This window comes from Lutzomyia longipalpis, chromosome 4 (assembly GCF_024334085.1).
Source record: "Lutzomyia longipalpis isolate SR_M1_2022 chromosome 4, ASM2433408v1".
In the NCBI taxonomy this organism is placed as follows: Eukaryota; Metazoa; Arthropoda; class Insecta; order Diptera; family Psychodidae; genus Lutzomyia; species Lutzomyia longipalpis.
Window position 1 is genome coordinate 19,487,890 of NC_074710.1, and position 12,118 is coordinate 19,500,007.

At 33.9% G+C, this 12,118-nt stretch overlaps 1 protein-coding gene across 1 annotated transcript in view; it reads left to right on the forward strand.

Moving 5' to 3' along the window:
• Nucleotides 1-12,118, forward strand: part of LOC129794706 (gamma-aminobutyric acid receptor alpha-like) — a 117,067-nt gene that overhangs the window by 82,277 nt on the left and 22,672 nt on the right. Inside the window, exon 5 of the mRNA XM_055835553.1 lies at nt 6,008-6,090. Coding sequence (XP_055691528.1) covers nt 6,008-6,090 — 83 coding nt within the window. The remainder of the gene's footprint in view (nt 1-6,007; nt 6,091-12,118) is intronic.

Below are 12,118 nucleotides of genomic sequence, written 5' to 3' on the forward strand. Positions count from 1 at the left end.
GCCACAGAGCTTTTGCTTATACTATATAGAAATGTATATAGGCAAACTTTTATGCTGTGAGCTCCATAATCGCGGTTATTGCCATTCAATTTTGTTAAATAAATATTTTCTTTCGCTCCTGTTTCGATGATTTTGCAAATGATTTTATATTTAACGTAAACATCCAGTCTGTGTGAGAAGCAAATTTTCCAGTTTACTGAAGAAAATTTTGAGTTTAAAGGTTGATTGAATTGATGCGAATAGCTCTATGAAGGTGTTCATAAACAATGAAGGTGTTCTGATATAATTTAAAGGATATTTTATTTAATTTTTTAAATATTCTGTCTGGTTTTTGCATTTTTTTTTTAAATTAATTTTCTTGTATACACTACCAGCCAAAAGTTTCAGAGCAAACAAAAATTGAATATTTTTGGGTCTAATTTCACATGACTCTTTCTCGGCTGTAAATAATTTATTTTCAAAAGCCTGGCAAACTTTTGAAAATCAGTCAAACCGTTATTTCTCTGCAGCCATTTTGATAAACCTAAGCGAAAGATTTTTTTTTTCAAAGATTCAAAACTTTTCACTTTAACCCCTTGCATATCGGTCTCTGGTTCATCGATTTTGACAAATAGACTATCGCTGGAAAGGTAATTTAATTCCCTCTCCAAATCTGATAAATTCCTTAAAATCGGTTAAGCGGTTTAGTCGTAGTAGCCATTTTAGAAAACCCTATAGAGAATAACCCATAATGAACGTTGCAGCCCTAATCGCGTCATTTTAATGCATTTTGCAGAAGAAGTTTTAAATATGTATGCAGCTAAAGTGGATAAAGTATTTAAAATTTAAACAATATTATCACTTCCGCCCCATCCAACAAAGGCAAAGTCTCATATCCTGTTCATAAAGTTTTCTTCTTTGTCACCCACATTGCACGTCATTTGCTCCTTTTTGCATTGTTCCTTTGGCTGACGATGGCACGCGATGGCGACAAAAAGGGAGGGGGGAAATATAAGGAAATGATTTGCACAGAGCAGCGGGAAAAGGAAGTGAACTATTAAAAACGTGAATTGAATGTTGTGTGATGCGTAGAGATTGGCAACCACTAGATGCGGGAAGCCCGAAGGGGGTGCCACTCGAACAAATTGAGGGAACGTGACTCCAATTGAATGCAAGTGAAGAAACCAGCGGGATGAGGGGTGGGTGGGTGGTTGGACACGTGAATGAAAAGACCATCGACATTGAAGCACAGAGACGAGGATATACCTACCCCTCGTCGTGGCTAAATTGCTCTATTTTCCTCCCAAGGCCCGTGATTTAGTCAGCTGTCAGGTCAACTTCTATTCTTATTCTCCGTATAGAGAGACGCATGGACTCGTTCCATGGGAGCTTAAGGATGTGCTATTGCGTAAGTAATTGACAAGAATGGATTTAAGATTCTCACAAATACGGATTTATTCGTTTTATTTCAAAATAATGATTTATATTGAATGCATAAAAATACATAACCTCCTTTTTTCTCTTAGCAGAGTAAAACTATTTTTTCCTGATTTACTTTGTAATTGAATTAAGAAGGAATTATGGCTTGAAAGTTACTTTTCTGCTAATGAAATACTGATAGAAGTCGTCAAAAATCTTTAAATTTTAATCCAGATTTGACCCAAAATTTTCCCAGTCTTATTTCCAATTTTCCAATTTGATTAGAAAGGTCAATTCTCAATCGAAATTTTTAAAATTCACACAAAAAGTTCGTAAATTAATAAACTTTTATAGTTGTTTCAAATCATTAGAAAAAAAAATCTTTAAGCTGTAGTTCTTAGAAGTAGTCTTAAGTTCTATAAATTCAATAAATCTTTCATCGAGAACTTAAATGTTTTGAAAGATTTTTTTTCCAAAGAGCAAAACTTGTCAAAATAGGATGACTCAAATATTATCTAGTGCACACAATTTTTTATCATAATTTTAACTCAATTTACGTCTGTTTAAGCCATTCATTTTCTTTCTCATTTAAATTTAAAAATAAATATTTTTTTAACTCCTGTTTTATTAAAAATTAGTCTGATCAATGCTAATAAATAAATAAATAATAAGTCGAGCATTGTGCAAAGTGCTCAATCTTCCCTCTTTTTGGAGCTTTTTTTTCTTCTGCCAAAGTCCATATTCTTTGGAACTCTGGGGTTTCCTCTCTCATCCCATTTTGTATCATATTGGGGAAAATCATGAGAAAATAAATACAGAGAATTTTCGGGAAGGGCGGGTGGGTGTTTTCTTGAGGGTGAGAGTGGATAAATTGCCAAATGGTGGGGGGTGTCTGTACAAAGAAGGTGCTAAAAAGGAGGGAAAACATCTTCAATTTCGTCACTGTCGAGGAGTCAAAGATTGATCTCATTGGGTTAAGCAAACAGAATGAGAAACACGGAAAAGATTGTCGGAATGATTGAAGCACAAACGATCTCCAAATGTTGAAGTTTAGCTAAAAAGAAAATTCGTACACAAACACAACAATTTCCAGACGTTGTTGGATGAAAAGGTGTGTGGGTGGTCGTTTAAAAAGCCCGCGCTCTTTACTGGAGAGAGTGGAAGAGGGGGAAGAATTTCTCGGAATTCTCACCATCAATTTTTACGATTGAAAAAAAAAATTATTAATAAGGTGAATGCCTCTGATAAGACAAATGGGTGAAGACAAGTCAAGGTCTGCCCCAGTAATCCACAAAATCCTAATCAATTTCCGCAGAATTATTCGCAAAAATTAATCTTTAAATTTGAACGTTTTTTTGTGTGTTGAATTCAGTGCTCTATTTGCGATTAATTAGCGCATTTACTTGCACCCACAATACAACATCGCGTAATGTACACACATCTCGTCAATCAGGGACTGTGTGGCAAAAATAATTGATTAGGAAAGCGTAATAAATTTTTCACATTATTTACAATTTTTCCCGAATTTTTTTACTGCCTCATTTCATGAAAAATTTCACATGCAGAGAGAAATAAAAAAAGCACCCATTCACGGAAATAATTAAAAATGTCAGAAAATATTGATTTCTTTTTTTTCTCCAGAAAAAAAAACTAAATATTAGATCCATTACAAAAATAGAAAATTTTCTCTTTAAATAATCTCTCAGAGAATCAATTTTTTATGCTAAATTGGAAATTTAATATTCAACGAAAGGGAAAAGAAGGAAGAAAATTATTAATTTTTAATTTTATCTCGCGAAATTTGGTGACATTTTAAATGGGAGTAATTGGTTAATGGAAACTAAATTAGACACTGAATGGCACTCTGAGGAAATTAAGAACTTTCTCAATTGATTTGTGGCTGTTCTCTACCTCTCTGTGTCTCATTGAAATATTTTTGAATTAAATTAAATTTGTGGATTTAAAATTGATTAATATTTATGCAATACTTTCGGGTAATATCACCCACAATTGGTTAATTAAGAGCTTTCGTGGTGAAAGTTTGTTTTTATTTTTTCATTGTATTTATTGGGAAAATTCAATGCAACAAGGGGCAAATCAATATATAGTTTTGAGGGTTTTATTTGTATGTACATATATCTTGTACATAACCTAAGTAAAGAAGTAAAGTAAATAAGAAAAGAGCAAGAATCGATTCATAATTTTTATTAAAAAATAGAAAAGAAGTTTACTCATGCTGGTGTTTTGGCGTATATTTTTTTTTTTATCAAGAAGAAAAGGTACAAATGATTTTCCAAGATGATTTTCTTCCAAAATCAATTGCAAAACCTCTAAAAAATACCCTTAAAATACCCTTAAAATATGGAAACCACGCCCGTATTGCTGTTTAATTTTTCAGTGCATGAAGCATATGCTTCATTAATTTCTCTTAATGTATTTTAAATAAATAGATAGCATCAAAATGAATAAACTCCTATATTTTTTAAATAAGAAAAAAATCAAAGAAATTGAAAATACTCCCACAAAGCGGAGCAAAGGGAGCCTCCGCTATAAAGGAAGGATTTGTCTTCTATATGGCGAGCGAGTGTTTGCAATTTCTCAGACTAAATCCCTTCCATTCTTGTTGAGATTTTTGCCCCATTATTGCTACCACACCCATCATCTTCCCTTGCCCATTGGGTATTGCGTCTGTTTGCATTATACACGTCCGCGTGTGGGTTTCGACGTCATCCCCCGTGCTTTGCTCTGTGAAGAAACCACCCTTAAAGCCCCGTCCTCAACCCCTCCCCCGCAGAAAAGACTCACGGAGATTTTTCATGTTCTCCCATGGATGGCAATGTCATGGAGTATTTTGTAGTGGAGATTTTCAATTGAGAATCTGCGGCAAGAGATTAATATCCTGACGGGGATAACACATGGATTTTGCAGCGAAGCTCTTGTCATGTGAATTGACGGGAAGTCATAAAATAAAATCAAGAGATTTAAAGGTTTTTGCGATATATATTGTTGACTGTGGAGGAAATTCTCTCTTCTCCCTCTGTTTTGTCTTTTAAATCCCTTTAAAATCAATTTAAAAATAAAATATTCAATCGATTAGCTGAGAAAATTGTATTCAAAATGGCCGCCAATCTCAGCGTCCTTTTTTTCAAAAATCAACGACATTTAACGGATAAGACTTTTTCATTAAATGCAGAGAATTGAAAGTCACTTCCCGCAGTTTATCCTCCTCTCCCACACAACATTGTGGTTGAAAGACAAAAAGCAAGAAGAGCACTGCCTGTCGCGAAAAACTAATTAAAATGATAACAAACTCAGCTTCCAGGTGGATAATCAAAGAGAAGCTTCTCGAATTAGCAAACACCTGACTTTGACTCTCAAGACTCTCAAAGATGACTCTTCACAAGACAATTCACCCATCGGGCATGTTTTATTCAATTTATTTAGCACCTCAAGAAGAGATTCAGTTAGCTTTACTAATTCATTTTCCTGTGCGTCATTATTGATTTTAAACGTTTTAAACCCTTTCATGAGCAGTTGAAGTTTCTCTTTTTCTTGTATTTTGGGAGAAAAATTTTAATTTAAAAGTTTTTAGTCAGTTCAACTGAGAGAGAAATTTAAAATGTTTAGGAAAATTTTCTAGACGTGTTCTGGAAAATCTAATCTCAAATACAAAAGATACCCTTCTCTCATAATTATTTAAACTTTTAAATTAAATAAATCAAATTCAGATCATAAGTCCTAAAAGGGTTAACCACACAGATAAATTTTTATTGAAAGAACTCCTCAACAGCAATTAATTATAAAGTCACCCGTAAATTAGTATTTTATTATACCATCCAGAAGGGTTGAAGATAAATCAGGGTTAAAATGGCAAAAGGAGACAGGCTGTGAGGAGTAGACAAATCGATCACGTTCAATTGAGCAGCAAACACCTCAAATTTGTGTTTGAACACCTGTCTCTTTTGGTCATCCGCAAGTGGATTTTGTGCCACACACGAGATGCAGGAGTGATGTACTCAACTAATAGGAAGAACTCTCTGTCTATATAGCTAAAGGGTTCGACGTTATTGATAAATTTTGAGGGAATTTTCGTTTAAAGACATTTAAAAATTATTAAAAATAATATTTTAGCAAAGTAAACGTTTAAACGGTAGCTAGGTGACAGCTAGATGACAGCTAAATGACAATTCAACAAAGAGACGCTTTCATGACGTAAGACGTATCTCCGCCATTGCAATTCAAAGTTTTCTTCATAATTTTCAACTGAAAACACGATGAATTTCACATCTTAACTCTACTTGAGGTGTTTTGAGAGCAATCAATTTCTGAATGACGCTCATTGAGCTAAATTGTGTGGGTGTGTATAAGGTAACACCACCAAAGAGGTGATTTAATAGATTTCCAAAATCAATGGCCATTTCCTTATAACCATCTTCGAATTGTATTTGATACAATAAATCCCAGCAAATCCCACCCCAATTGAGGACTTCCCTGATTGACCACCTTCTCATTTCACCCACCACCATTTTCTTTTATAGATCTTTTATTGCGGTACTTTTTATTGAGTGAATTACAGTGAAAAAGTTTTCTTGTTGCTTTCTTGGTGCAGATTAACCATCAAAGCTGGATGTCCGATGAATTTGGAGGACTTTCCCATGGATGTTCAACGGTGCCCACTTAAATTTGGTTCATGTGAGTACAAATTCAAAAATTTAGGTTATGTTCTTGAGGTGAATTAGAATTTACTTCAGAAATTCATTTTATTCTTCAAGTTAATCACTAACGCGTGAAGAATGATGAATTTCTGAGAATTACTGAATTTTTTAGTGATTTTAGTGCCTGTAGTGTTGATTAAGTGTCCTTGAATTGTCAAGCCCTTGGCGTGGGTGTCATGGCGTCCTCGGTTGCATGTTAGTCCGAGAAGTTGAAAAGGAGCATCAAGAATTGATAGACAATTTTCAAGCACTGAAAAATAAGATACATAATTAAAATGAGGAGAAAGGATTAAGTTATTTTCAAGGTTATTTACCGTGACTAATGTTTGAAAATTTAACGAGAAAAGGGATAGAGCTGAAGGTTCTGCGATGAATTGAAAATTCTGAATAATACAGAGAAACATCTTCTGCTTCCGCACAGGCAAAAGATGCCAACTTGTAGTGTTAATTTTCATCTGAACATCCTCAACTCTTGCCATGTAAACACCACCGGCTGAGAAGACGGTTACAAGTTGCCAGAAGAATAGAACAATCATCAGGATACCATTAATCCAAAAAGCTTTTATGAGAACGAAAGAGGCAATAGCAATGCAAATCATACTGCTGACGATAATGACGAAAGAGTGTAAGCTAAATCTCTTATGCAAAAGTTTCATAAATCTGAGAAGAAAATATAAGTTTTGATAGGAAGAATTAGTTCGCTGTAAGAACCAAAGGATTCTCCAAACTCTTTAACTCCTAAATTACTAACCTTATATGCATTTGGTGCGTTTTAATGATTGTTTTCATCAAATCAGTGACTTCTTCATCATTTTCCGCCCCAAATATTTCCAGATATTGAGATAGATCCTCACAGGTAACAGCAATTGTATCAACCTGAGCACAGGCTATTGTCATGCTGGTTAAGATAAGATAATCAGAGGCAAAGAGTCCATAAGCACCGTATACAGTTAAAACCGTGAAGTAACAATAATTCATAGCGTAGCCTAAGTCACTTTCATAGTCAATTAAGGGTAGGACAGCTCCAAAGGGTAGAGCCTTAGAATTCGTTGCAGCAGTTACAATTAGACTACATACTGTCGCTCCAATTACTGTTCCCACGTACATTAGGAATATATACTTCCGGAAACGGTTACAGATATCAATGTACCAACGAAAAATTTCACATACGCCAGGATTGTTCTCAAAATTCGCGACAAATTCTGACGCCAATACTGGAACAGTTCGAACTGTTTTTATGTTCAGCGTAATCATGGAAAGTTTGACTATTGCCTGAATAGATAGTCCAAATGTAAGGATAGCCAGAGTCAAATTCTCCAAAGTATCAGCAAAGCGGTATATTGACGTAATAGACATAATGCAGAACACGATTACGAGACCTCCCGTAATGTAGGTTTTGCCAGTTGGAGGAATCCTAAATTCTTGTTCGAAAACATTGCATCCGGTAAAACGAACGGAGTTGCTTAGCTCCAAAAACACGTCAAAACAAGCAACTGATAACGACATTTTACAACTTTTCCGCGATTTTCTTAGAACTGCAGGAACAATCAGCCAAGCAAGCTCATTTATTACTCTGAACGTGAAGAATTCTTGCATGTATAAGAATATTCTTTTGATGATTTCTTTAACACCTTCGCCAATGACATTGTTCTCACTCTCTTCTTAATTGCCGTTAAGAATCATTTAAAATATTTATTGTTCTTTGGCACGTGATGTAATTAAGATGGAGTCAGTTCTCACGTTTTAGAGGTTAGAATTGCTTCGTGGGCGTGGCGTCTGGCGTCGTTCGCTTTAATGCGGTTAGATAACCAAAAATTCGATTTGAGCCCAAGTTTCTTACCAATTAGCTGAAATTAGGACTAGTTGTGTCTGTCTCAGAGTATCTGACTGAGGATATTTTCATGTTATTCTTTTAGCTGTGATTCTTTCGAAGAAAAGAATAGCACAGCTTCTGTGTACCACCTAAAATGCAATGTTGTCCGATCGGGCTCAAACTTGGTATGAGCACGAATTAGGGTTCCCACATTCCAAAAAACGTATGCTCCAAAAAACTTTTCCGGCCGTCCGTCCGGCCGGCCGTCCGTCCGGCCGTCGTATAAGGCTTAATAACAAGAGAACGGTAATAGTTAGAGACTTGCGGTCAACGGCAAAGTTCAAATGTTGGGTGGAAGACATCCGATTATGAGGTCAAATCCACCCCCCCACCCCTCCGTCCGCCATTTTGGGACACCCCCTAATTTTGTTTTGCTGATATCTCAGCCCCTATTATAGCTAGAGATCTGAAATTTTGGTATGTTATAGGGTCCATTAAGACCTTTCCAACGATACCTCATTTTCAAAAATCGGTCAAGCCGTTTAGCCAATATGGCCGCTACAATTTTTCATCGAAAATCGGCTATAACTCGAGAACGGCTTGACCGATCTTGATCAACTCAAGCTCAAATGAAAGATTTTAACAAACTCTACAACTCTCTAGAACATTGGAAGTTTCAAATGTGACCGCAAGAGGGCCAAAAATCAAAAACAAAATTTTCGATTAGTTTTCGATGAATATCTTGAAAACTGTACGATAGATTTTGATGAAATTTTAATATGTTATAGCTGACTATATTATCTAGCACCATGCCAAAAATGAAGAAAATCTATGTCGCCGTTCTCGAGATATAGCTTTCCAAAGTTAGCATTAAATATCTCGGGTTCTACAAGTCCGATTTTGATCAAATCATGCGCAAATGAAAGGTTTCATGAAGCCCTACAAATGTCTAAAACATTGCAACTTCGAGAAATGACCGTTAGAGGCGCTAAAATTAAATACAATTTTTTTGAAAATTTCAAATTCGAATTTTTCGAAAACTGTACGATAGATTTCGATTAAGTTTCAGTATGTTACAGCTGCCTTTAATACCTTTCAAACAAAAAAAAATTATGAAAAACTATGTTACCGTTTCGGAGATATGGTCTTCTAAAATACATCTTTTTCCATATTGATAAAGTTATTTCCATATTAATAAAGTTTTTAGCATGAGCATAAGGTCATACTATCAACATAAAACAAAGTTAACGAGATTAAACCCCAAGACATTAAAATGTATGAGGAAAATTATTATTATTATTTGAATTAATATTATGTAGTAATAAAGCACAGAATAATTTGTCCTATGGAATTTCTCTTCGAATTCCATTGTACGTATTGCGAAATTTTTCTTCAATTATTTATTGGGTTACTACCGTAATTTTCAGTTTGTCAAGCTTAAAGTGCGAAGTGGTTGCGTGAAGTGAAAAATTAAATTGTGGTGAAAAAAGTGCGAAGGAAGGAGATTCAGAGGAAATGGAAGGATGTTGCAAATTCCCGACAGGACAAGGAGGCGTGGGAGAAAGGTAAGTTTAAGATTCTTATGCTATAAAATAAATAAAATCAGTTTAAATTAATATGATCATGTAATTTTTTTTCGCGCATTGAGTTTTATTCCTCTCACTCTGACTCACTCTCATTCATACAATATCTGTCCCTTTCTTTCTCAAGTTGTTCTTTATGATTCTCTTTGCACGCTATTTCTTTCTGACTTTTTGAATTTAGAATATTTTGGACTTTTTATACCGATTTTATTTATGTTTTACTTCATTATTATGTTCGAATTATGCTCTTCTATGGGGCATGATTTCGTCATTACTTTATCACTTTGTATTTTCCGGTTAATTTTTAAATATTTATGTTATGCAATTAATTAATTTAATGTGCAGTGCTATATATTCATATATGAGGAATTCTTTGTAAGAAAACATGATCCTCACATTTTTTTTCATTCTCTCTCTGTCCCACTAATGTATTTTCTAATTTTTGTCTTTTTTTTCTAATGCATATTCACGACATATTTTTAACTGTAATTTTCATGGCATACGTTTTTGCGCACAATATGTTCTTTCGTTCAAATTTTCCAATAATTAGGAAAATTTTATCCCAAGAAAAGTGAAAAATTTTTAGATAAGGCTTCCACAGTGCCGGTGAATGTGAGCAAAGTGAAAAATTGTGGCCTTTTGTCGGCAAAATATGTGAAAAAGTGTGAAGTGAAAATGTATTTGTATGCACTAAATAAATTACACGGATATTTATTGCCATTCAAAGAAATGGGAAAAAAATTGTGGCGGAACATAGATTTAATGGAGGATTTAGATTTAATTGTTAGATTTAATGGAGGACGTTTTGTAAAACGTTCTTGACAAATTTTCACGGAAAATTTTTTTGATTTTAAAAATTGTACAGCCAATTTTTGAAGGTAAGTATAGGTTCTCAGCATAATTATTTTAAATATTTCTGAATAATAGCTATGGAGAAATTACCATTTGAAAAATTTTAAATCTCTTGTTTTCGTCTCTAAAAAATCCAATGATTTATTTTTTAATTAAAACTTCAGTTGTGATTTTTTATTGATTTATTTAAGTAATTGGTTTTAAAATATATGAATTTTACTGCTTTTAGTATTCGGGTTTCTTTCTGTATCATCTCTAGTCATCTCCTCTTAATAAATCCTCCATTAAATCTATGTTCCGCCACAATTTTTTTTCCCATTTCTTTGAATGGCAATTAATATCCGTGTAATTTATTTAGTGCACTCGGAAAGTCTTGACTTTGAGTGCTTAAAAATATTTCTATAAAAGTCACATAAATTTTGGGTAAGTGAAGATTTTAAAACTTTTCTAGACAATTTTAAAATAGGAATTTGTGAAATTTTGAAAAAAATTCTGGAAAAATTAGGATTAATAGTTGAAATGCAGTTTTGACAAGAAAAAGTTTCTCTAACATTATGGTGTTCAAAATTGTGCTAATAGTGTCAATTTGGATAAATCCGATAAATCCGTATCTGCAGGCCTCCCACGGGGCAATAAACTTTCCTCAATATGTCATTCTCATAGGAAATTTTCTTGCCTACAACTTTGTCTCATATCGCTTTTCTCTATCTCCACGGGAAATATGAGTTTTCGAGCTTTTCCTGAACCCTTCCACACTTGATTTAAGATTCCATCGGCGAATATTGTCACCAGCGGGGGTAATTAAGTAGGTGGAATTTTCCGACATTTCCAAAGATTTTCCACCTGAGAGATTAGTTGTAGCTACTAACCGAACTCCTCACTTGTTCATCCACGGCAAGGAATTTCACTTTTCTATCCACTAAAATACAAAATTATGGAATTTTCTCAACCCCCACATTTTGCAACAAAAAGATTAGAAAACATGTCAATATTTTGACGTTCCATATGATTTACATTGGTGACAATATTAGCCCCTTTCGACATGTGTTGATTTGAATAATTGTGCAGAAAAATCATTACAAGTTAGTGAAAAATACACATTGGCAATGTTTTCTGCATTAACCTAGCTTGTGGAAAACACGGTTGGAAAATTGTTAAAAGAAAAGTGTCGGAAAATGATTTTTTCTCAACACCCAAAACCTATTTTTAGAGGCCTCAAAATTTGTTAATTTTTTTATTCCTAAACTATTCATCGGATAATCTCCGAACTACAGTCAATTATTGAGGGTAGGTAGGACTTCTTATCATAATTTTTTCAGGTGCTTCCGATCAAAAATTTGGGAGAAATCGCCATTTGAAAATTCCGAACTGTCACAAATAGCCCCGCTCTCCCATCTACATTATTCTTAAATTTATTCTAATGAGAGAAAAGAGAAAATATAGAAACATTTTCCCATGAATCCAATTTCATCTTTTCAGGAAAAATTTATCATGCAAAAAAGTGAGTATTCATTTTGTGGAAAAATTTCAACAGTAATTCATTAGAATATATTCACATACGTAGTTGTTATCAAAGGAAAACATACTTGCCATAAAAGTATTTGGATATTTAATAAATTTAACAGTTGGGTAAATGTGTAAAGCAGGAAAATCGCAATTTTAATTTATATTCCTTTTCAGGTTCTGGGAATATACAAATTTTACAGTTAGTTTAATATGATTTGCCAAATATTCCTTTAAGAAAAGAAAGAAAAAAG